Genomic DNA, 24070 nt, shown 5'->3' with positions numbered 1-24070 from the left:
CATAAAGATTCAGGGACCAGAAAACAGCTGCTGATATCAGATTTAAACATTCCAAATCTTTGCTGGAATCAATGAATCTTCTTATAAATAAAATATTGAAAACTGTGTACACAAACAGGCCTATCTGGACAATGGGCTAATAATATACTTGTAGGTACTGTGACCATTATATCAAGGTCTAAGAAAAAAGATAATAGCTGATTTGGTACAAATATTGAATTGGAATAGGAACACCAAACCAATTTTTATTCACTACATAAACAACATTTTTCAAGTGAGCAACAAATGGTACATGAAACTGCAGAGATTCTCTCAATAGTAACTATTATCTCATACTTTCTGAAGCAAATTTGTATTACGTTTAGAATGCATGAGCTTAACCACAAATGGTTATACCTTTACTAATGTCACATTTCACATTATAACATTGTAATAACTAACGTCTCAAAATTTCACTTGAATTGCCAGTTAGCTTCAACTTTCCTTCAGTTAAAGTTGGCTAGATCTACAATTTAATGCTCTTTTTTTCCTGTCCCTAAGGCATCAATTTAAACACTAATTATCCACCAAACTCAAATTCTCCAATATCTAAATTATGTATTTTCACAGTTCTTGCACAAGTATTTCCAAATCTCATGAGATTTGTAGGGGGAGAAATTATGATATACCTATTAGAGGACAAACATCACTATACGGAGCATTCATGGTGAATTAACCTCAGGCAACTACTTGAGTATAATGTACTTTCTTACAGGTTCGTTTTATTTGCATTTACAAATCAATTAGGTCTAGCATATTAGTAACAATTGCAGTCAGATGATTATACTTATAGTTAGCATCAAAATCTGCCTTTTTTAAAATACAGGTGTTTTTGCGTGTTTAGCCAAGACCAGTTTTTTGGACACTTCTTCAGTTCAAAATATTTACAGGTTATCATAATGTATGCAGGTAGCTGGGTAATGCGGCCCACTGACTTATTAATCAGGTCGCAAATAAAAAATTCACTGTAGAGGCAGGGAAACCCCTGTCTCTTACTCATCTCAAATTCTAATTGATTGATGAATTAAATACAAATTCAAGGTTTTAAAGCCTGAAATGCAAGAGCGACAAAGTGGGTTAAACTCTACCTTTTCACCTTAGATACCCAGGTTGAATTTTAACCTGAGAGGATGGGTGTAAAATCCCTGGTAGCTGAATATAAATGAGGTTTGGATAGTCTGCATTAAGTTCCTGGACCTAGATAATGTACGGGAACACGGCACAAAACTTAATTTGACAATCTCAGAGACCCAGAGATCATTAAGAAATCGTGCAGAAAGATCAGACGAAACAGTGGCGACTGGTCTTCCAAGGTTAGTGAAGCATAGACGGAGCTATACTTTGCCTCCAACTTCTAAATCTGACATGGGAGTGCTGATGAAAAGAAAAAAACATTAGTTATCTCATTTGAGAAAAGCTTGATTCTCCTATTTTTAAAAACAGTGCTAAGTACTTAGGGTAAACCACAGTCCTTCTCCTCAACTCAGCAGTCTTGTGTGCTACAGCTATTACAGTTGGATGGTAAGACACCATGATAACACAACAAACTGTATATTATAAACACATATAAGATCAGTGACAGCCACAAGACAGTTTTCAAAGGATTGAATCAATTTTCCATCACTCTACAAGTCCCAAGAAACATTGTCCAAACTCCCAGTCTTTGGATCTGCTATTCTCTGGCTTGATCCACATTTTTCAGAGGAATGCATCATCATATTTGCTACAAATTGTGACGGGATGGCTTCATAAAAGCAGACACATCAAGATCATGGCCATTGTTGCACTGTTCCCATAAAGTCTACAAAAAAATTGGGGGAAAAAAAAGTTAGATTGATGTAGTTTTGCTGTTTCAACATTTAAAACTGTTAAAATCTTAGTTGTAATGATACAGCATTGAATGTGAATTCCATGATGCAGACCTTACTTTTCAGAAAATGGAATGTAGTTTGAGTGCACAGACAGGTTACTATTTGTAGCCCAAATTGCTTGCTCTACTTCAATAAACCAGGGTATTAACTTTAAACAAAATACCGGATAGTGTTTCAGGATAAAATACCCTGCGCAGAAGTATTCACAATTCAAATGTGATAGCACGTTTATAGATGTGGTGAGCCCACAGCTTAAGAGTACACAGGGAGAGAGCGAATGGGTGACCACCAGGCAGTCAAAAAGTAAAAGGCAGAAAAATCCGGGAGACCCCGAGTGCATCCCAATCCCCAACTAGTATTCAGTTCTGAATACTGCTGAAAGCGACGGTCCATCTGGGGAGCGCAGCCAGAACCAAGTACATGGATGTCACAGAGCACCCTGACTGACTTGGGGTGGGTGGGTGAACAACCAGCAGTCATGGTCCACATTGGTTAAAAACAACAGGAGGTAGAAAGAGGGATGTGATCTTGCATTCCGAATTTAGGGAGCTAGGTAGAAAATTAACAAGACCTCAAAAGTAGTAACCTCCAAATTACTCCTGGTGCCACATGCAAGTGAGTACAGAAATAGAAGGATAAAACAGATGAATGTGTGGCTAGTGCAGGAGGGAGGGATTAAGATTCTTAGGAAATTGGGACTGGCTCTGGAAAAGGGACCTGGACAAGCTCGACATGTTGCACCTGAACAGAGCCAGGACTGAGTTCCTTGCAGAGAGTTTGCTGGTGCTGTTGGGGAGGGTTTAAACTAACTTGGCAGGCACGTGCAAACAAGGAGAAAATATCAGAAAGGAATACCAAGGTGCACAAAATACTGGGAGAGACAGATAGCACTAAAATAGAGAATAGCAAGTTAATAGGTGGGTTCAGAATAAAAGAGATGGTAATAGAATCTAAATCAGGGTTACTGTGCATGCATGTGAATGCACGGAGTGTGGTAAATAAGATTGATGAGTTACAGGCACAGATTGCCATGTGGAATTACGATGTTATGGCTATAAAGGAGACCTGGCTCAAAGGAGGGCAGGACCAGGTGTTAAATATTCCTGGATATAAAGATGTTTAGGAAAGATAGGAAAGTAGGAAAAGGGGTACGGGTGGTGGTATTGATTAAGGAGAGCATTTCCGTGCTGGAAGACTTTAATTATATGAATATAGGTCGGGATAGTGGTAGTGTAAAGGGCAGAGAGGGGCAAGAGTTCATAGAGTGTGTTCAGGAAACATTGTGTGTCTAGACCAATGAGGAAGGAGACTCTGCTAGACCTGGTTCTTGGGAATGAGGTGGGCCAAGTAGATAAAGTGTTAGTTAGAGGACAGTGATCATTGTATCATAAGGTTTACGATGACTATGGAAATTGTAGAGGCACTAGCCATAATTTTTCAGTCTTCCTTAGACTCAGGGGTGGTGCCAGAGAACTAGAGAATTGCACACCTTACGCCCTCATTCAAAAAAGCATGTAAGAATAAGCCCAGCAATTACATACCAGTCAGTTTAACTTCAGTGGTGGAGAAACTTCTATAAACTATAATTCAGGACAGAATTAATCATATGCACAGATACAGATTAATTAAGGAAAATTTCTTAAAGGAAAATTGTGTTTAACTAAATTTCTAGAGTTTTTCGAAAAGGTAACAGATGGTTGATGTGGGTAATGCTGTTGATGTGGTGTACATTGACTTTTAAAAGGCATTTGATACAATGCCACACAACAGACTTGTGAGAAATGTTATAGCTCATGAAATAAAAGGGACAGTGGCAACATTGATACAAAATTGGCTGAATGACAGGAAACAGAGTAACAGTTAATGGACGTTTTTCAGACTGGAGGAAGGCTTGTAGTGGAGCTCCCCAGGGATTGGTCTTGGGTTCCTTGCCTTCGTATACATGGAACCATTTCAAAATTTGCAGATGTTACAAAACTTGGAAGCATTGTAAACTGTGAGGATGACAGTGCAGGACTTAGACAAGTTAGTGGAATGTGTGGATAGGTAGCAGATGAAGTACAATGCGGAGAAATGTGAGGGGATACATTTTGGTTGGAAGAACATGAAAAGACAGTATAAAATAAAAGGGTACTACTCCAAAGAGGGTGCAGGAGCAGAGGGACCTGAGTGTATATGTGCATAAGTCGTTAAAGGTGGCATGACAGGTTGAGAGAGCAGTTAATAAAGCATACAGTATTCTAGGCTTCAGGGGTATAGTGTACAAGAACAAGGAGGTTATGTTGAACTTGCATAACACACTAGTTACACCTTAGCTGGAGTATTGCGTGCAGTTCTTGATGCCACATTTTGGGAAGGATGTGGAGGCACGTGAAGGGATAAGAGAGGATGGTTCCAGGAATGAGGAGCTTCAGTCATGAATTAAGATTGGAAAAGTTAGGATTGTTTTCCTTAGAGAAAGGGCCAATAGAAGGCTTGATAAAGGTATTCAAAATCATTGGGTGTCTGGACAGAGTAGATAGGGAGAAACCGCTCTCACTCTTGAAAGGATCGAGAACAAGAAGGCACAGATTTATAGAAATTGCTAAAAGCAGCAAAAGTGATAGGAGAGAAAAGGTTTTTCACACAGCAAGTAGTTAGGGTCAGGAATGCAGTGCCTGAAAATGTGGTGCAGGCAGGTTCAATCGAGGCATTCAAGAGGGAATTAGATCATTATTTGAAAAGAAACAATCTGCAGGATTACAGGGAGAAGGCAGGAGAATGGCCACTAGGTGAAATGCTCATTTGGAGAACCGGTACAAACATAATGGGCCAAATGGTCTCATTCTGCACTGTAACAATTCTGTGATAATGTTAAAGTGCCTCCACCCATTTAATTTTTTTAATTTAAAAAAACATTATCCTGGACACCACAAATATGCTCTGTATGTAATCAACTGTTTCCACTGAGGATATGTATATATCATTCCAGAAGGCAACCCCAATGCAGAGTTTTTAGTTTGGTAACAATTGAGCACCGTGTTATTTTGTGAAGTACACTGTAAAGCCAAATTCTTGCCATTGGTAGGATACAGAGAAATGTAGGAAACAACGAGTAATCAAATACACTGATTTGTGTACTGACTTATGGAACATAATTTGGAAAGATTCCAATTCGGTATCAGAAATATGTATCAATTAGACCAAATGTAGCCTGTAAAAATTTTCAATCAAACATACTATTCCAAAATACTCTAGGTAATACTATATTGTAACAATGTTTTTTTTTTAGGGAAAAAGCAAAAACCATATAATTTTGAGCTACATTACAACATAAAATATCTTTATAGACAGAGATACATTCATAGATTTCCTTAGCTCAGTTGATAGCCTCAGAGTGAGGTGGTTATGAGTTAAGACCCCTCCCAGAGTTTAAGCATATAATCTGCAGACATTGTAATGCAGTGCCAAGGGACTGCCGCAATGTTGGAGGTACAATCCTTCAGATGAGGGGTGAGATGGAGTCCCAATCCTATATCCAGCTGATGAATCACAACTGGCAAAGATCCCATGGTACTGTTTGCAGTGCAGGGAATTTGTCTGGCCAACAATCTTTCCTCATCCACCACCACAAATGGATTAACTGGTCACTTGCATGTTCTGTGAACAAAACAGTTTCTGCATCTCTCAAATAGTTACTATGTTTATCTACAAGAGGAACTGCAGTGCTACCTAATCAAAAATGTGTCATGCATCAGGAAAATTGTGGCAAAACCCTAGTTCTTGCACTTCTTACTGGATTTGAGAATAGTTCTGGATCTCAAACTGCAGTATAAATCAGGACATTGAAAAAAATGAATGTGGAATAGGCAGTTTAAAAATGGAATAAACTTAAAGAAACAGAAGTGATAGCAAATAGGTTAACTATTTAGACAGCCACACAATGGGTGAAATTTTGTCGGTAGGATTTTATGGTCCTACTGAAGTCAATGGACTTTTGAACGGCTCACTGCATTTTACAGTCCTGCCCCCGCCACAACAGAGCTGTTAAATTCCACCCAATCTTTTTCTTTTTGATAGCTGGGTCACTGACCCTGAAGTCAAGACATTACTGATGCTGAATGTAACATTGAAAACTTGCAAAAACATTGCAGCTTTGGTATTTTTCATTAGTTTGCCGCACAAGTATGACTACTGAAAGATGGTCATGTAATAAGAACAAGCTTTTTAAAATTTTGACTGTTTAATTTTTTTATTCACAGAATGTGTGCATTGCTGGCAAGGCCAGCATTTGTTGCCCATCCCTAATTGCCCTTCATAAAGGTGATGGTGAACCACCTACTGGAACTCCTGGAGTCCCTGTGGTATAGGTATGCCTACACTGCTGTTAGGGAGGCAGTTGCAAGATTTTCACCCAGCAAAGTCAGGATGGTTTGTAATCTTGAGGGAAATCCGTTGGCGGTGGTCCCATGTGTCTGCTGCCCTTGTTCTTCTAGGTGGTAGGGGTCATGGGTTTAGAAGGTTGTATTGAAGAAGTCTTGGTGAGTTGCTGCAATGCACACTGCAACCATGGAGCACCAACAGTGGAGGGAGTGAACCCTTAAGGTGGTATATTGGTGATGGTGGGGGGTGATCAAGCAGCTGCCATGTCCCAAATGGTATTGAGCACCTTAAATGTTGTTGGAGCTGCGCTCATCCAGGCAAGTGAAAAGCATTCCATCACACTCCTGACATGTATCTTGTAGATGGTGGACAGTCTTGTTGGAGTCGAGGCAAATTATTGGCTACAGAATTCCCAGCCTTTGACCTGTGGTAGCCATAGTAATTATGTAACTGGTCCAGTTAACTTTCTAGCCAATGGTGACCCACAGTATATTGATGTTAGGAGATCCAATGATGGTAATACCATCCTAATGAATGCCCAGAGAAGACTTAGATTTTCTCTTGCTGAAGATGATCTACGTCTAGCATGTCTGTGGTGCAAATGTAACACCTTTCAGTCAAAGCTAGAATGTTGTCCAGGTATTGCTGCACGTGGGCTTAGACTATGGCGTACAAGAGGTTGCAAATGGTTGCAAACAGTAATCATTAGTGAACATCCCCACTTCTGACAGAGGGAAGATTTTTGATGGAGCAGCTGAAGATGGTTGAGCTTAGAATGCTGCTCTGAGGAAATGCTGCAGCGATGTCATGGAGCTGAGATATTTGTCTTCCAATAGCCACAACCATTTTCCTTTGGTCCAGCTCCAGCTAGTACAGATTCTCCCCCTGCACCATCCTCCCCGACACTTTCTCTCCCACTTTCCATTGTCTTCAAGTTTGCTAGGGTTGCTTAAATGCTACACAGCCATAAACGCTGCCTTGATGTCTCAAGGGCAGAATTTTGCCCTTGGCAAGGGTGCTCGGCGGGAAGCTGACCGCCACCTGTGATCGGCACTATGCCGGGATTTTATGTGGGCGGGCCAATTAAGGCCTGCCCAGCGTGGAACGTGAACAGCAGCGCTCAGAGCTGCCTGTGCGGGGTGGAGGGGTGGGGTGGGGAGTAGGGCGAGTGGGCCCAGTACGAACTTCGTGTATGCATGGAGCTGCCTCAGGGGGATGAAGCGCTGTTTAAAAAAAAAAAATAGAAATATCATAAAACATGCCCCTCATGTGGTTCTGTCACGTGAGCAGGGACATGTTTTAAATTCAAGTGTTAAATTGTCTTATATTTATTTGCTTTAGGAAACCTCATCCCATCCGAGAATGAAGATGCCTAAAAAATGCAAAGGCCGCTTGGCTTTTTCACCTGCCCTTCAGCCATTAGATTGAATGGGCAGTGAAAAATTCAGGACAATTGTTTACTTAATGGCCTTGATAGGCCTTTTAATTGTTGGCGGGCGCGCTTCCGGCTCCAGCGTGCACCTGCCAACCTAGCTATTGCAAGTGCGTGTTGACATTAGCACGCTCGGCCAACGTGTCGGGTGCATGCCCACACACCAAGCGTAATTTTCTGCCCCATCTCTGGAATTCAGCTCTTTTGCCCATGTTTGGATCAAGGCTGTGAGGAGGTCTGGAGCTTGTTCTGGCAGAATGCAAACTGAGCATCAGTGAGCAGGCTTTATTTTTAATTATTGCTTGATGGCACCTTCCATCATGACTGAGAATAGACTGATGGGTTGGTAATTGGCTGGATTGGATTTGTGCTGCTTTTCGTGGATAAGACATAACTAACAAATCTTCCACTTTGTGAGGCAGATACCAAGCTGCAGCTGTATTGGACCTGCTTGGCTGGAGGCGTGGCTGGTTGTGGGCACATGTCTTCAACACTGCAGCCAGGAGGTTTTTGGGGCCCATAGAAAAGTCATATCATTGATGAAATATAATTCTGGCACTTGCACTCACATTTTCACATATTGAATGCAATCTGTAAAATCCTAGATTAGAAACAGCACTGCTGAATTTCAAATCTGAGTTTGTTACCGAGCAGAGGCAGGAATCCGAAATCCAGTGACAGTTAGTTGGGTCAGGGAGGGAGGGGGTTGGGGGCAAAAAGAGAAGGATCGGGAATAAGGGATGATAAAATACTAATATCACCTCTTTCAAAACCCCTTTGTCCTTTTATCTATGACATCTTTGGCAATCTCTTCTTTGCTTCCACCTATCACTAGCCCTCTATCCAGCTCTACCTGTCCCACCCCCCTCAACCAGCTTATATTTCACCTCATTTCTATATTTCCTCAGTTCTGATGAAGAGTTGTAAGGACTCGAAACGTTAACTGTATTCCTCTGCAGATGCTGTCAGACCTGCTGAGTTTTTCCAGCTATTCTTGTTTTTGTTTCAGATTTCCAGCATCCGCAATATTTTGCTTTAATGATAAAATACATCTTTGAGCTAACCATTAAGAAGCACAAGAATAGCCAAGTACCACCATAACAACCCTGAAAGCACACCACACAGCCAGGTCAATGCATGACCCTGGGAGACAATGTTTTATAGACATCACCAGCACAAGGAGGCAACTCCTACTTGAGATATCCCACTGAATATTGCACTGCAAACAGGGCAACTTGAGGAGAAAAAAAAATCCAGGCTGAACTGATGTTTCTGTAAAACATCTGCTGCATTTCTAAGTAATTCATAACACTTTGAGACACAATAAAGTATTATAGGTATGATGTCCAAAATCTGACACCCTCAAGAGCAAGACAGTACTGGATTTCGGGCGTCCAATCCGTAAAGTGCTTGACCAGCACGCCATTTCAAAAATGGCCAGTTACTCAAATTGCTTTATGTGGATAGTCATGTTTGAAGACACCCTTAAAAATAACCTCACCGGCGACCTCTATCATCTGGAAGGACAATTGCAGCAGGTGCATGAGCACCATTGCCTCCAAGATCCCCCCCAAGCCACATATTATCACGACGTGGAAAAATATCACCATTCTTTCACTGTCACTAGGTCAAAATCCTGGAACTCCCTCCCTAACAGCACTGTGGGTGTACCTACATGGACTGCAGTAGTTCAAGAAGGCAGCTCACCACCACCTTCTCAAGGGCAATTGGGGATGGGCAATAAATACTGACCTAGCCAGCAACACCCACACCCCATGAAAGAATTAAAAAAAAGTAAGACAGTGTATCAATTACCAGCCTTTTAGCAAGGCTGCTCCTGTTCAAGTCTGGAAAACCATTTTTCAAGCAGATAAAAGCCAGCAAGAAGTGACTAAATAGTGAAGTTCTCTATTATAAAACTGACCTAATTTTGGACAATTCCGGTTTTGGGCAGATGGATTTTGATTATTCTACCTGTATATAAATAAAGCAAACTACAATTTACAGAAAAACAATATGGTAGAAGTTCTGCAGCAGTTCCTAATTTTAAAAAGTGGATAGTTAACTACAAAACAATTATCTACAATTCCAAAATATGAACTAGAAGTCAAGATACGACTTACTCTGGCTGCCCTTGTGATGCTGTTTGGGGAATTCAAAGCTACCAACTGGCTCAAGATGTGCTGCATTTCCTTTCTGGATGTCTTGCTGGGTTCCACTATTACACAAAATAAAGCATTCCATTGTTATGTCTGACACAAACTCGCAAACAATTCAGCCAGTTTCAGGAACATAGTCTTCAAAGAGTGGCACTTTTATTTAAAATTTGATCCCAAGTCAGCAACCCTGTCCCATATTTTCTTCCCAGTCATTATGCAAATTGCAAGTGCACATTTTAAAAACAATCTTTTTATCATTTCACACACACTTAATTTTGACACAGGGATAGTGATTCTCATTTTGTTTTGCACTCAAAGACCAACTAATGTTTTAATCACTTTTTCTACGAATTTTCAGAAAGATCATTAAATTCCTTGTTACTGTGCAAGGCTCAACTTCCCTTTTTTCCCCATGCAGATATATTTCACCTTTTTTGTAAGAATGATGTTAGTGACTTTTGAAGTTTCCAACCTAGACAGCCTATTAAGAACAAAGGATCAAGAGTACATAGGAAAAACCTCTCCTCTATGGCGGTGATGCTTTACACACAGCAGAGTTCTGAAGAAGAGTCATATGGACTCGAAACGTTAACTGTCTTTCTCTCCACAGATGTTGTCAGACCTGAGTTTTTCCAGCAACTTTTGGTTTTGTTCAGACATACATTCACCACCCGCCCAGAGTCATATAGGAAATCTCCTAGGAAAGGCAGAAAATATATTTTTGATACTGATTGAGATAAATATTGACTGGGAGAGGTGGCTTGATAGAGATTTACAAAATTAAGGGGTCTGATCAGAGTAGATATGGAAAAACTGCTCCCATTGGCGGAAGGAATAAGAACAAGAGGGCACAGATTTAAGGTAATTGGCCAGTGAAGCAATGGAGACTTGAGGAAAAATGTTTTCAAGCAGCGAGTGGTTGGGATCTGGAGTGCACTGCCTGAGTGTGGTGGAGGCAGGTTCAGTTGAAATGTGGGAGAGGGAATTGGATTATGATCTGACAAGGAAGGTGGTGCAGGGCTAAAGGAAGGCGGCCAGGAATTGTGAATGGCACTAGGTAAATTGCTCCTTTGGAAAGTCAGCTCAGACATGACAAGTTGAATGGCCTCCCTCTATGCTGTAACCATTCTGCTATTCCGTGTGACAATGTCAGTGCTCTTCTACAAAATAGTGCCATGGTATCTTTTACATCCATGAAAAGGCAGATAGAGCCTTGGTTTAATGTTTCATCTGAAAGACGGTATTCGCCAACTCCCTCAGTACTACATACGAATTAGAAGCAGGAGTAGACATCCAGCCCCTCAAGCCTGCTCCATCTTTCAATAAGATCATTGCTGATTTGATTGTGGCCTCAACCCCATATTCCGCCTACCCATGATAACCTAGACTCCCTTGTTAGTCAAGAATCTATCTATCTTAAAGATATTCAATGGCTCTGTCTCCACTGGTCTCCAGGGAAGAATGTTCCAAAGTCTCACAACTCAGAAAAAATGTCTTCTTTTCTACATCTTAAATGGGAGACCCCTTATTTTTAAACTGTGTCCCCTAGTACTGGTCTCCCTCACAAAGAGAAATATCCTTTCAGCATCCACTCTGTCAAGTCCCCTCAGGGTTTTCGATGTTTCAATAAGATCACCTCTCATTCTTCTAAACTCCAACAGATACAGGCCCAGCCTGTCTAATCTTTCCTCCTGTAGATTTTCAGCAATTTTAGCTCCACCAGCCAATTGAAAACTTATAATGTGGTCACAATTACCCAGGTGTTCTCCCACAGGGAGCCTACTACCAACTGAGGCTTCTTTTAAAGACTAGATCGATTCTGAGAGTGCCTGGATTCCTCTTGGAGACATAGACGTACAGAAACTTTCAGCAAGCTGGAAAATCTTGGACTGTAAAATTCTGCGATTCTAAATGGAGGTCATTTTGGCCTATTATGCCTATTTTACATCCCTAATTTTTCCTACAGCCCTTCAAATTTATTCCTTTTCAAGAATACATCTAATTTTCTTTTGAAAGTTACTACTGAATCGGCTTCCTCCTTTTTAGGCAGTGCATCTCAAACCATAATATATACTGTGTAAAAAATAAAATCTTTCTTTTGGTTTCTTTGTCAATTATCTTAAATATGTGTCTTCTGATTACAGAGTTAAAAGTTCAATTCATCAGAAACAGCCAATGCAAGGTTAAACGACTTACCTGACTCTTGCTGAACTTGGAGATGTACGTAGGGATGATCAAGCAGAGCAGCAATAGATATCCTTTCCTTAGGATTCCTTATCAAGCATTTCTATTGATATACAACAAATTTTAACTCTAAATATTCTGTAGTGTGGTCCCTTGTTCTATTAAGTCATTAATCCTTCACCTTTCAGATTAAAAATGATATCAAATGTCAGTCTCTCAAACTTGTTGCTGTTTCAAATCTTATATGGTGAATTAAAGAATCACTTCATTATTTTTAAGTTTCTCAATTAAATCGGACTGTTTAAACATGGACTTTTACTGCACCATTTAGAACACATGTATTAAGTATGGAGTCACATTTACTTATTTTCTCTCCAATAAACAGATATAAGACTCAAACCCAGGTAATTGCATCTTAGAACCATGGACCTTTGTAGGAGAGGAGGCAGCTATTTGATCCATTGCTTTGGTGTTGGCTCTTTGACCCATTGCCTAATGGAATTTCTATTTGTGTGCCTTTCCCTGCTTCAAATATTTATCTACTTTTCCCTTAAAGGATGCAATTACCTCTGCTTTAACTACTCCGTGGCAAATCTTTCTATACTTCAAAAACACATTGCATGAAGATCTGCTTCCTAACCTCCCTCCACACAGTCAGTAACAATTTAAAATGGAGGACTCTCCATTCTGTGAAAATAGTCTTTCCCTATTCACCAAGTAAATACTTCAATTTTAAAAGCCTCTTACATTTCTTCAGTCTCTTCTACCTCAGTGGAAAGTCCCACTATCTTAAAAATCTCCTCGTAACTATCAGCTATTCATCTCTGAATCCCATAGATTCATGGGAAATCTATGCAGTAAGCTCTCCATTACTATGAAAGTCCTTCCAATAAAAAGGAAGGAATAACTAAAAACACTCAATTGCCTTGTTAGGAAATAGGGAATAAGAGAACAGAGTAGACTCATTGGATTAGAACTAATGCTCTTGTGGAGGATAATCCACCAAGGCCCCTTAGACAGCAACTTCCAAACCCACAACCACTACCACCTAGAAGGACAAGGGCAGCAGGTAGATGGGAACACCACCATCTGGAAGTTCCCTTCCAAGTCACTCACCATCCTGACTTGTAAATATATCACCGTTCCTTCACTGTTGCTGGGTCAAAATCCTGGAACTCCCTGCCTAACAACACTGAGTGTACCTACACCACATGGACTGCAGCGGTTCAAGGAAGCAGCTCAACTCCAGCTTCTCAAGGGCAATTAAGGATAGGCAATAAACGCTGGCCCAGCCAGTAAAGCCCACATCCCAAGAATGAATAAAAAATAATTAATTAACATGGTTTGAATGGCCTATTTCCACCTTGTATTTTCTAAGTAATTCATCGAAAAATGGAACACAAACATTTACAACAGGAGCACTCAGACAGCCACTTCAGTAGCTGGTCACAAAATAATTGTAACTTTCCACTACCTGGCAGTGGTGTGAAGCAGCCTCAAATCTCTTTTCCCCTCAAACTCCAAGGCCAGAATTTTCAGCTCAGCACACAGGCCCCACCCGCCGAGGTGTAAAATGACGCAGGGCGACGTTGGGTGTACATCCTGATGTCGCCATGCATCATTTAGGTTTTCAGTTCAGCGCACGCACAGCCAAGTTGGTTGTATGCCCGCCGAACTGTCAAGGGGAAAATTCTCCCCCAACTCAAACTCTGGTAGCCATGGTGCTTTTCATTTGATGGGAAGGCAAGCTTGATTTTATTTCTAAAATTAAAATTTATAGTTCAGTGAATTTTTATATTTCTTTTTTACAGCCATCAGCTGCCCCTTCCAAAGCCACAAATTAGTGTCCTCTAGCTTCGCATTGAGCAGCCCAATTGCACCCCACTTTGCTGCTGTCCTGTTTGTTTTCAGCACCAGCAGCCTGTGCCTTCACTCCACTAGCCTCCAGATCAGAGATCCTCTCCCATTCCACCTGACCCAGTATCTTTCCCAATACCCCTCACATCAAATTCTTAGAACTAGTGGCTTAACTTCATGGCCTCTGACTCAGTAGACTCCAAAGCAGCCTGTTGGACATCAATAATCCCATGGTCGCTCTATGGACATAATCCAATTTTTTTAAACTCCACCTGAGAAAAAACATTTCCAGATCTTCAATGGGAACCAGATTTTGCACACTCCAGTGGTTATCCTACAAACCTATGGAGCTGTGGAAACTCTTTAGGAAACCCAACCCCACAGTGCGTTTCAAAAAGGCAGTTCTCAGTGAAAATCAAACTTGAAATTTGACTTAGATTGAGAGGGGGGGAGGGAGGCAGTGGGCAGCCTTTCCTTCAGGTCTCATGCACTAGAGAAGTTATGAATAAAAAGTGGCTTAAAATAACAGCACTTTACAGCCTTCCGGACTTAACATTGAGTTCAACAACTTCAGACCATGAACTCTTTCTTCTATCATGACCCCTTTTATAATCCAATTTTTAAATCCTTATTTTCATTCATTTTTATTTATTTATTTTTTAAATACATTTTTTCTCATTTCTTTAATCCTTATTCCCCAAATCTATCCCCTCTCCCCACCACAGGGCCATCTGTCACTTGTTTCGATGTTGTAACTCTTTCGAGTACAAACACGTTTCAATCTGTTCCTATTCAGATGAAGTTACATTGTTTCATAGTTTGCCATTGTGAGATTTGAACTCTTGATCTTGGGGTTACAAACCCAGTACCATAACCACTTGGCTTCGATGTTGTACATTCACAGAGTGCTGACCATTGTGCTATTAATACATTCTGGTACCTTACCTTTATGCCACTCTCAGCACCTTCTTTAGTCTTTAACACTGCCATGAACACTCCCTTCGTCTTGTGTCCATGACACCTTTGTCAATCTCTCCTTAGTTGTCACCTATCCCTGACCTTCTACCTTGCTCCACCTGCTCTTAAACAGTATAAAATCCATGATATTTCTATTTCTCTTTAGCTCTCAAGAGTCATACGGATTCGAAACGTTAATTGCTGAGTTTTTCCAGAATTTTCTGTTTTTATTTCAGATTTCCAGGATCCGTGGTATTTCGCTTTTATATTAAAATAACAGCCTTCCCAGAATCTGCAGCTGTGACAAATTTAATTTTTCTCTCTTTGCAACTTGGGGGAATGGGACAGGGAGGGGGTGCTGGTCGGACACACACACAAACACGTGTTCCTGGATTCCCAATGTTTTCTCCATTACGTGAGTTGACATTCAAGATGGAGGGGGTCTTGTGGTGCAGTGGTAATGTCCCTACCTATGGACCAGAAGCTCTGGATTCAAGTGCCTTTTCAGGGTTTGGTGACCATGGAAGGTTCATTCATAATGTGGCCAAAAAGGTTGATTATCAACCTGTAAATCCTTCCAATATGTTTGATGGCAGGCAGCAAAGCAGGAGAGTTTCCTGGTCAGCTGAACTGCAGAAGGCAATGGCAAATCACTGCAGTACATTGCTAAGCATAATCACGGATCAATCTAATGGAAATCCATGGTACCTAAAGGAAGAGGATTTCAAGATGAAAATTTAAGATCAAATGCTGTTTTAAACAACTTGCTTGACAGAACATTGCATACCTTTAGTACATCAAGAAGATCTTTTTCTGGAATAGCAGGGAATTGTATTTCATAGTTTAGATCTGTAATAGCCTGTAGTTTGCTGATATGATTTGTAAGGTGCTGAAACGGAGTCTTCCCATAAGTCATATAGTACAAGATACAGCCAAGGGACCACACATCACTCTTTGGACTTATCTGTAAAGAAGTACACAGTGAAATTTGAATGGCACCAACCATGGTGGAATAGGTCTAGGTGATATAAGCCATTAAGTTTTCTGTTAAAGTTTGTGAAAAAAAAGTGTTGAGCTAAAATGTTCAGTACTTTTTCAAAAATCAACATTTTTTTTTACTTCCAAGGAATAGCCAAGGATGATATATGTAGCAAAAGCACATGATGGCAACAATTGTTTATCTGTGCACTCTAGATCTGCTAACCTGAATCATAGATTTGCAATTCAGAGAATGGCATTGACATGGCCAGAATAGTGTATGCTATGAGCTATCTATCTAGAAAATAACCCAACAGATATTTCCATACTACCTTCTGATGAAAGATCAATCTGAAACGTTAATTTTGTTTCTCCCTCCATAGATGGTTGACTATTTCCAACATTTTCTGTTTTCAATCTTAATTACCTGTGCCCTTCAGAAAAGATGCTATGCTGCATGGCTTTAAGCCTCCATTCATACCTTGTCCAGGTATGAAATGCTGGCAGCCACTTTCTTTTCAAATTTTTATCTTTACTAGTTTTAGAGTTGAGAATATGTAGGAAGATGGTAATGAATTGCATCAGTTGGAGTTAGATACCGGCTGAGAATTTCCTCAGTGCTTCTCCCAATCTGAGGCAGTAATTCTGACAGAGCAGGAAGCCCCATAATACCCGATGCTGACACTTAATACTCAATTGAATTGATAGGCTTTAGCTACAGAGGGTTTTCCTCTGTTTTAGGAGCAATGGGAACAGCCTTGGACATTGACATCAATGTAGTGGGGGCTGCTGGGATTTAGCAGCATGGTGAAGGGGACAATTTCTTCAGTTTCACATCATTATGGAAGGAAAACCTAGGGTTTAGCAGAACTGGATGAATGGGACATAGAATATAAGGTGCGGCTCATTAGTGGATTTTTTTTATCTTCTGTCAATACTGAGGGGAGGGGTATGGCACGGCATTGGCCTAGTTACACAACATGGGTTAGGAGCATTGTGAGACAGGCGGGACCAGTTTGTAACTTTGCAAGAGGTCTCTGTGAACCTGAAATTTCATCTTCACTGCCTGAGCAGTGATCTGGCAGACAGATCACCTTTATAATATCCAGGAATAAACAGGGGAGGGGTGCACATTAGTCATCACAACTGTTAGTTTGTTTTCCCAAGGACAGGGGATCCACTCACCAGAATACTGCTTTGTCAGTAAAGATAAAAATCTACCTCAATGTTTTGCAGTTGGTTCCTGGAGGTACACTTTTGTTCATCTATAAGTCATTCGTTATCTATCGTTGTCATATATCAGGGAAACGCAAGCATTGTAAACAGCATCAGCAAAACACAGGTGATAATTGTAATGATTAGAGGCTTTATTAATTCTCAAATTAGGAGAAAACAAGACAAAATGCCTCTCAGCCTAGAAGTTTTTGAAATCTGAAGGTGCATAAGCTGCAAAAGGGGTGATCAGTACAAATTTTGTTAGTTAATGTAGCTAAATGCTAAAGATACTTCCTGGGAAAATTACATTGCACACTCCTACAGCAGGACCACCCTTCATCCAACAGTCAGAATGATAGGTGCAAAAGATCCAACCTCAGGCTTTTGGGAGAGGCTGAAGCCCTCAACTAAACATTTGCAAGATACCAAAAGACATAAAATAACAATGCAATTGAAAAATGTTATTGTTGTGAGCAATTTTTTTTCTTTAACACCGTTTTGAATTTTGGAAATTAAGTCAAGGAAATAGGGTAGACATTTTTCAGAAAAGCATTCGAGCCATTTGATTTGTTCAAAAAGAGAGAGTAAAAGATTTATATAGGATTTTTCCTTATAAATGCTTATTTAACAAGTTTCCATTATAAAGGCTGACGCAAAAATGACACGTTCCATAAGAACTGAAAACCATACAAAATAGTTTTAATATACTAACTGCCATTGTACTACTTATGGTGAGTTGGAAGATTAAACTGGAAAATGGTTGGTGAGTAAATGAAGTTGGGTTGCATCACCAAGAGACAGGGGCCAGGATTTTCCCCTCGGTGATTTGGGGGCGGGGCTCGGTCGCCGAGAGGAAAATGACGCGGGAGGAATCCCTGACGTTATCCTGGGCCATTTAAATTTTTAGGAAGGCAGGCGGACAGCGAAATCAGCTGTCTGCCCGCTGACCTGCCAATGGCCAATTGAGGCCATTGACAGGCTAGTTAAAGTACTTTAAGGCCTGCCTGGTCAACCTTAAGGCTGGCGGGCAGGCCAGGAGCCCCAGCAGGCTTCTGATTATTCATGAAACTTCATCCACTGGCGGGATGAAATTTCATGTCCGTTTTGTACAAAAATAATAAAGTTTTGGTGTTCTTTATTAACATGTTCCATTTCGTGTTTCTATTTTTAAAGTTTTTTTCCCCACTGTCACTAATCTCGCTGGGACAGGATTTTGCCTCAGGGAGAAGTCGCTCTGTCGTGCGTATGCGCGAAAGAACGCACTTTGACAGTTGGGGAATCTCCCCACCCCCCGCACAGTAAACGCATAGTGCTTCCCATCGGGGGTGCCGCTGGGCGGGCCTTAATTGGCCCGCCCACTTAAAATAGCAACGGGCCCCATTTCAGTGGCAGGAGTCGGCTGCCCGCCCGCCACCAAGGCCCTACGCCATCCAAGAGCAAAATTCTGCCCTGAGTTTTAACTGGAGTGAAAAAATGATTTGAAATTACAATTGGACATGTTTTCCAAACAGATTGAAATAGGTTTTTTCATGATTGTTTTATGTAGCATTGTTCACAGAAAGTCACAGAATATGACTGTGGATCTCTGATATTGTGCTGCTGGTCATTGTTTACCCTCTGTTGCCTACATGTGTTTGCTCTTTCAGTTTGCTTTTTTATCTTTAAAGGTGTTTATATCACATTTTTCTCCTATTGCTATTTTGCTTTCTATCCCTCTCTTCTCGATGGGCAGAGTGGAAATGGGTGGGGGGAGAGTTAAGCATGATTGCTGGTGGAGGAATCCAACTGGAGCTGTAGCAAGGTTTTGAGCGAAAGCAAGTTCCTGACCAGCTTGAGGCCTCTCCCATCTTCCCATAACACATTTGATCGAGACACCCATTTCTCACTTCTGCTTAGTGGGACTAGCCGATGCACATGCACTCTGATGCTCTCCATCTGCTCCCTCCACTTCACATGGAACTAGATGCCTTTCTTTGTAACCCATCCACTGTTACCAACCACCAAGTTCATCTTCCTTGCCCCATTTCTTCCATGGCCCTACCCTTTTTATTCCCCCCCCTTCACACCACTACCTGCCCTGCATGTTCACACCATACTTGTCCTGCCAAACCCCCTTCCACTTCACATACCCACAAATATTCCCATCAAACTAAAATGTTATTTTTGTTTTGTGCTTAAACATGCAGCTACAGAAGTTCCAATCCTCATTGCTTTCTTTGCATTTCTCCCTACCCCATGTGACAGATTGGAAAGTGCTCTCTGCCAGCCTGGCCTTTTCCTGGTGCATCCTTATTTCACAAGCCTCGTTAGTTTTTTTCTTCCCCTGGTAAACCAGCAGTTTAATTCACAAAGCATTTGGAGGATATCTGATTCTTGTAGTGGTTGAAGTTGTGACTCAAGCAATACAGCAAAATTTAATATATACACACAATCTATTTTAATAAATACCATACTGGAAACAGTTCTTACCTTGGACTTTGATCTGTTTTCACCATTGGAAAATGTATCTTTAATAGTCTCGGGTGCCATGAAATTTAATGTGCCAACCTGAGAGGCAAATAACGTTAGTATTCAGAGATTGGTTAAATTATTATCCGTATATTTCTATGAAAATCTAAAGGTTAATTTTTTGGCTTAGGAATTCCTTATAGGGCACTATGGTTTTAAAAGAGAACTATATCACGAACAGCTGCTAACCTTCCTTAATTCAGACTTGCCTTGTTCTGAGGTGGAATTTTTGTTTTTGGCTAAAACATCCAATAAACAGATCAGGCTGAGAATTATGTGGATAGTATGATTAGAGAGATTCATACACTGCAGCTAAGAGGTACACAGACAGTGAGGGAATGGGTGGCCACCAGAGTATCCAAGAGAAACAAGCAGGTAGTGCAGGAATCCCGAGGTTATCTTGATTTTGGATACTGGTGAGTAAGATGGTTCCTCAGAGGACTGTAGCAAGCGCCAAGCTCGTGGCACCACATGTGGCTCAGCTGCACAGGAGGGGAGGAGGAAGAGCTATAGTGGTAGGGGATTCCAAAGTTGGGGGAGCAGACAAGCATTTCGGCAGCCACAGATGTGACTCCAAGATGGTATGTTGCCTCCCTGGTGCCAGCGCGAATCAAGGATGTCACAGAGAAGCTGCAGGACATTCTTTTGGGGGAGGGTTATTAGCCGGAGGTTGTGGTCCAATGACATAGGTAGAAAAAGGGATGAAGTCCTGAAAGAAGATTTTAGGGAGTTAGGAAAGGAATTAAAAAATGGGACCTCAGGAGCAGTAACCTCAGGATTATTCCCAGTGTCACATGCTAGTGAGCATAAGAATAGGAAGATTAAGCAGTTCAACACGTGGCTGGAGAAGTCGAGTAGGATGGAGGGTTTTAGATTTCTGAGGCATTGGGACTGGTCCTGCGGCAGCTGGGGCCTGTACAAGGAGAATGGCTTACACCTCAACAGGACTGGGACTAGTGCCCTCGTGGGGAAGTCTTAAACCAGATTGGCAGGGGGATGGGAACCTGAAGGGAAATTCAGAATGGAGAGGAGAAAAACTAGCAGTGGGAAGTAGAGAAGTATTAACTGATAAGGAGGATATATCAGAGAGTAGTATCAAGGTAAATAGAATACTTGCAGAGTTAGATAAAATTAGAGTAGGCAATAGTAAATCATTAGATGGGGTCAGAGCTAGGAGGACAGTAAAGCCTAAATCAGGGTTAATGTGCATGTATGTGAATGCAGAGTGTGGTTAATAAGAATGGTGGCATACAGGCACAGGTTGACAAATGGAATTATGATATTATTGCTATAACTGATACCTGGCACAAAGAAGGGCAGGATTGGGCACTAAATATTCCATGGTACGAGGTGTTTAGGAGAGACAGAAAAGAAAGAAATGGGAAGTAGGTAGGGGGAGTGGAAGTGTTGATTAATGATGTAATTACAGTGATGGAGAGAGAGGATGTTCCAGAGGGGTCAAGGACAATCTCTCTGGCTAGAGGCAAGGAATGAAAAAGTTGCAATAACATCAATCAGTGCAGTATATAAATTCAGAGCGCCCTGGATGATGAGAGAGATAGGGATGAAGATGAAAAGGAAGAAGTGTGCGTGCAACAAATGCCAAGAAGAAAATAAAATTGAGAATCAGGCTGCAAATAGACGAGCAAAAGGGGAAGTGAAAAAAACTAATAAGAAAAGAAAGGGGAGAGCATGAAAAGAGACTGGCAGCTAACATAAGGGGATCCCAAGCATATAAATAATAAAAGGGTGGTAAAAGAAACAGTAGGGCCAATTAGAGATAAAAAAGGGGATTTGCATGTGCAGGCAGGAGAAATAGCAGTGTACTTTACAAAAGGAGATGCTACCCAGGCCAAGGTGAGAGAGGAGGTAACTGGCACACTAGAATTTACAATTGAGAGGGAGGTGGTGTTAGAAAGGCTATCCTTACTTAAAATTGATATGGTACCAGGACTGGATGAGCTGCATCCAAGAGTACTGAGGGAAGGGAGAGTGGAAATGCAGAGGCACTACCGATAATCTTCCAGTCTTCCTTCGACACAGGGATGGTGCCAGGGGACTGGAGAATTGTGAATGTTACACCCTTGTTCAAAAAGGGGTGCAAGGATAAAACAGGCAACTACAGGCCAGTCAGACTGACTTCAGTGGTAGGGAAGCTATAGTTCGGGACAAAATCAATAGTTACTTAGACAAGTGCAGGAATAATTGAGAAAGCCAGCATGAATTCATTAAGGGAAAATCATGTTTAACTAACTTTTTTGAGGGGGTAACAGAAAAGGTTGATAAGGGCAACACTGTTAATGTAGTGTATATCGATTTTCAAAAGACATTTGATAAAGCGCCACACAACAGACTTGTGGGCAAATTTCTAGCTCATGAAATAAAAGGGAAATAGGCACTCGGATAAGAAATTGGCTGAGTGACAGGAAAGTGTGGTGATAAATGGTTGTTTTCCAGATTGGAGGAAGGTTTGTAGTGGAGTCCCCCAGGAGTCAGGGTCAGGACCTTTGTTCTTTCTGGAAAAACTCAGCAGGTCTGGCAGCTTCTGCGGAGAGGGACACAGTTAACGTTTCAAGTCCGAATGACCCTTCAACAGGAAATAGGAGAGAGGTGAAATATAAGCTGGTTTAAGGAAGGTGGGACAAGTAGAGCTGGATAGAGGGCCAGTGATAGGTGGAGATAACCAAAAGATGTCACAGACAAAAGGACAAAGAGGTGTTGAAGGTGGTGACATTATCTAAGGAATGTGCTAATTAAGGGTAGAAAGCAGGACAATCTAGGTACAGATAGCCCTAGTGGGGGTGGGATGGGGTGAAGGAATCGATAAAGACTAAAAGGTAGAGATAAAACAATGGATGGAAATACATTTAAAAATAATGGAAATAGGTGGGAAAAGAAAAATCTATATAAGTTATTGGAAAGGTTGCAATTCCGGACTGAATATTGAGATCAACAATTTTAGATCATGAACTCTCTCCTTCATCCCCACCCCCTTTCTGATCCCCCCCCCCCTTTTTCCCCCCAATAATTTACATAGATTTTTGTTTTCCCACCTATTTCCATTATTTTAAATGTATTTCCATCCGTTGTTTTATCTCTACCTTTTAGCCTTTTTCGATTCCTTCACCCCACCTCACCCCCACTAGGGCTATCTGTCCTTTGCTTGTCCTGCTTTCTACCCTTAATTAGCACATTCCTTAGATAATATCACCACCTTCAACACCTCTTTGTCCTTTTGTCTGTGACATCTTTTGGTTATCTCCACCTATCACTGGCCCTCTATCCAGCTCTACTTGTCCCACACCCCCTTAAACCAGCTTATATTTCACCTCTCTTCTATTTTTACTTAGTTTTGTTGAAGGGTCATTCGGACTCAAAACATTAATTGTGTCCCTCTCCAGAGATGCTGCCACACCTGCTGAGTTTTTCCAGGTATTTTTGTTTTTGTTTTGGATTTCCAGCATCCGCAGTTTTTTGCTTTTACCCTTGTTCTTTCTGATATATATATATATTAATGATGTGGCGTTCAGGGCATGATTTCAAAATTTGCAGATGATACAAAGATTGGGAATGTTGTCAACAGTGATGAGGATAGTCTTGAACTTCAAAAGGATATAGACATGTTGGTGGATTGGACAGACAAGTGGCAGATAAAGTTCAATGCAGAGAAGTGAGGTGATTTGTTTTAGCAGGAAAGATATGGCGAGACAGTATAAAATAAAGGGAGTGCCTCTAAAGGAGGTGCAGGAACAGAGGGATCTTGGTGTATATGTACATCTGTTATTGAAGATATCAAGGCATTTTGAGAGAGTAGTTAATGAAGTATATGGTATCTTAGCCTTTATTAGTTGGAGCATTGAATACAAGAGTAAGGTCATGTTAAACTTGTATAAGGCCTCATTTGGAGTACTGCGTCCAGTTCTGGGCGCCATCCTTGAGGAAGGATGTGAAGGCATTGGAGGGAGTACAGGGGAGATTCACAGGAATGATTCCAGGAATAAAGAACTGTAGGTATGAGGACAGATGGGAGTATTGGGCCCATTTTCCTTAGAGAAAAAGATAGCTGAGAGGAGACTTTATAGAGCTATTCAAGATCCGTAAGGGTAAGGGCAGGGTAAATTGTGAGAAACAGTTCCCACTTAAGAGGGCATCAAGAACTAGAGGGCAGATTCAAAACATTTGACAAAAGGGATAAAAGTGAACGTGAGGAACAATTTTCTCCACCCAGAGGGTGGTTGAAGTCTGGAACAAACTTCACGAGAGGGTGGCAGAGGCAGGGTCGATCGAGGTATTCAAAAGGGAATTGGATTGCCATCTGAAAAAAAACGAACATGCAAGGTTACAGGAATAAGGCAGGGGAGTGGGACTAAGTATGCTCTTTCAGAGAGCCAGTGCAGACTTGAAGGGCTGAAGAGCTTCTTTCTGCACTGTAAAGATTCTGTGATATGAAAAAAGTGTATAATAAATGAAAACAGTACAATTGCTGCTTCATTCCACACCAGACCAGG

At 41.1% G+C, this 24070-nt stretch overlaps 1 protein-coding gene across 3 annotated transcripts in view; it reads right to left on the bottom strand.

The window, feature by feature from the left end:
* Positions 1-201: 201 nt before the first annotated feature.
* ttk (ttk protein kinase) overlaps positions 202-24070 on the bottom strand; it is a 69807-nt gene continuing 45938 nt past the window's right edge. For all 3 annotated transcript variants that reach the window (XM_041187149.1, XM_041187150.1, XM_041187148.1), the window contains exons 18-22: positions 19524-19601; positions 15649-15825; positions 12060-12150; positions 9828-9922; positions 202-1840 (exon numbers count right to left, since the gene is read on the bottom strand). In XM_041187149.1, the coding sequence (XP_041043083.1) occupies positions 1763-1840; positions 9828-9922; positions 12060-12150; positions 15649-15825; positions 19524-19601 (519 nt within the window). In that variant the 3' untranslated portion in view covers positions 202-1762. The remainder of the gene's footprint in view (positions 1841-9827; positions 9923-12059; positions 12151-15648; positions 15826-19523; positions 19602-24070) is intronic.

Source organism: Carcharodon carcharias, chromosome 5 (genome assembly GCF_017639515.1).
Source record: "Carcharodon carcharias isolate sCarCar2 chromosome 5, sCarCar2.pri, whole genome shotgun sequence".
In the NCBI taxonomy this organism is placed as follows: Eukaryota; Metazoa; Chordata; class Chondrichthyes; order Lamniformes; family Lamnidae; genus Carcharodon; species Carcharodon carcharias.
This window is presented reverse-complemented; position numbering and strand designations above follow the sequence as displayed.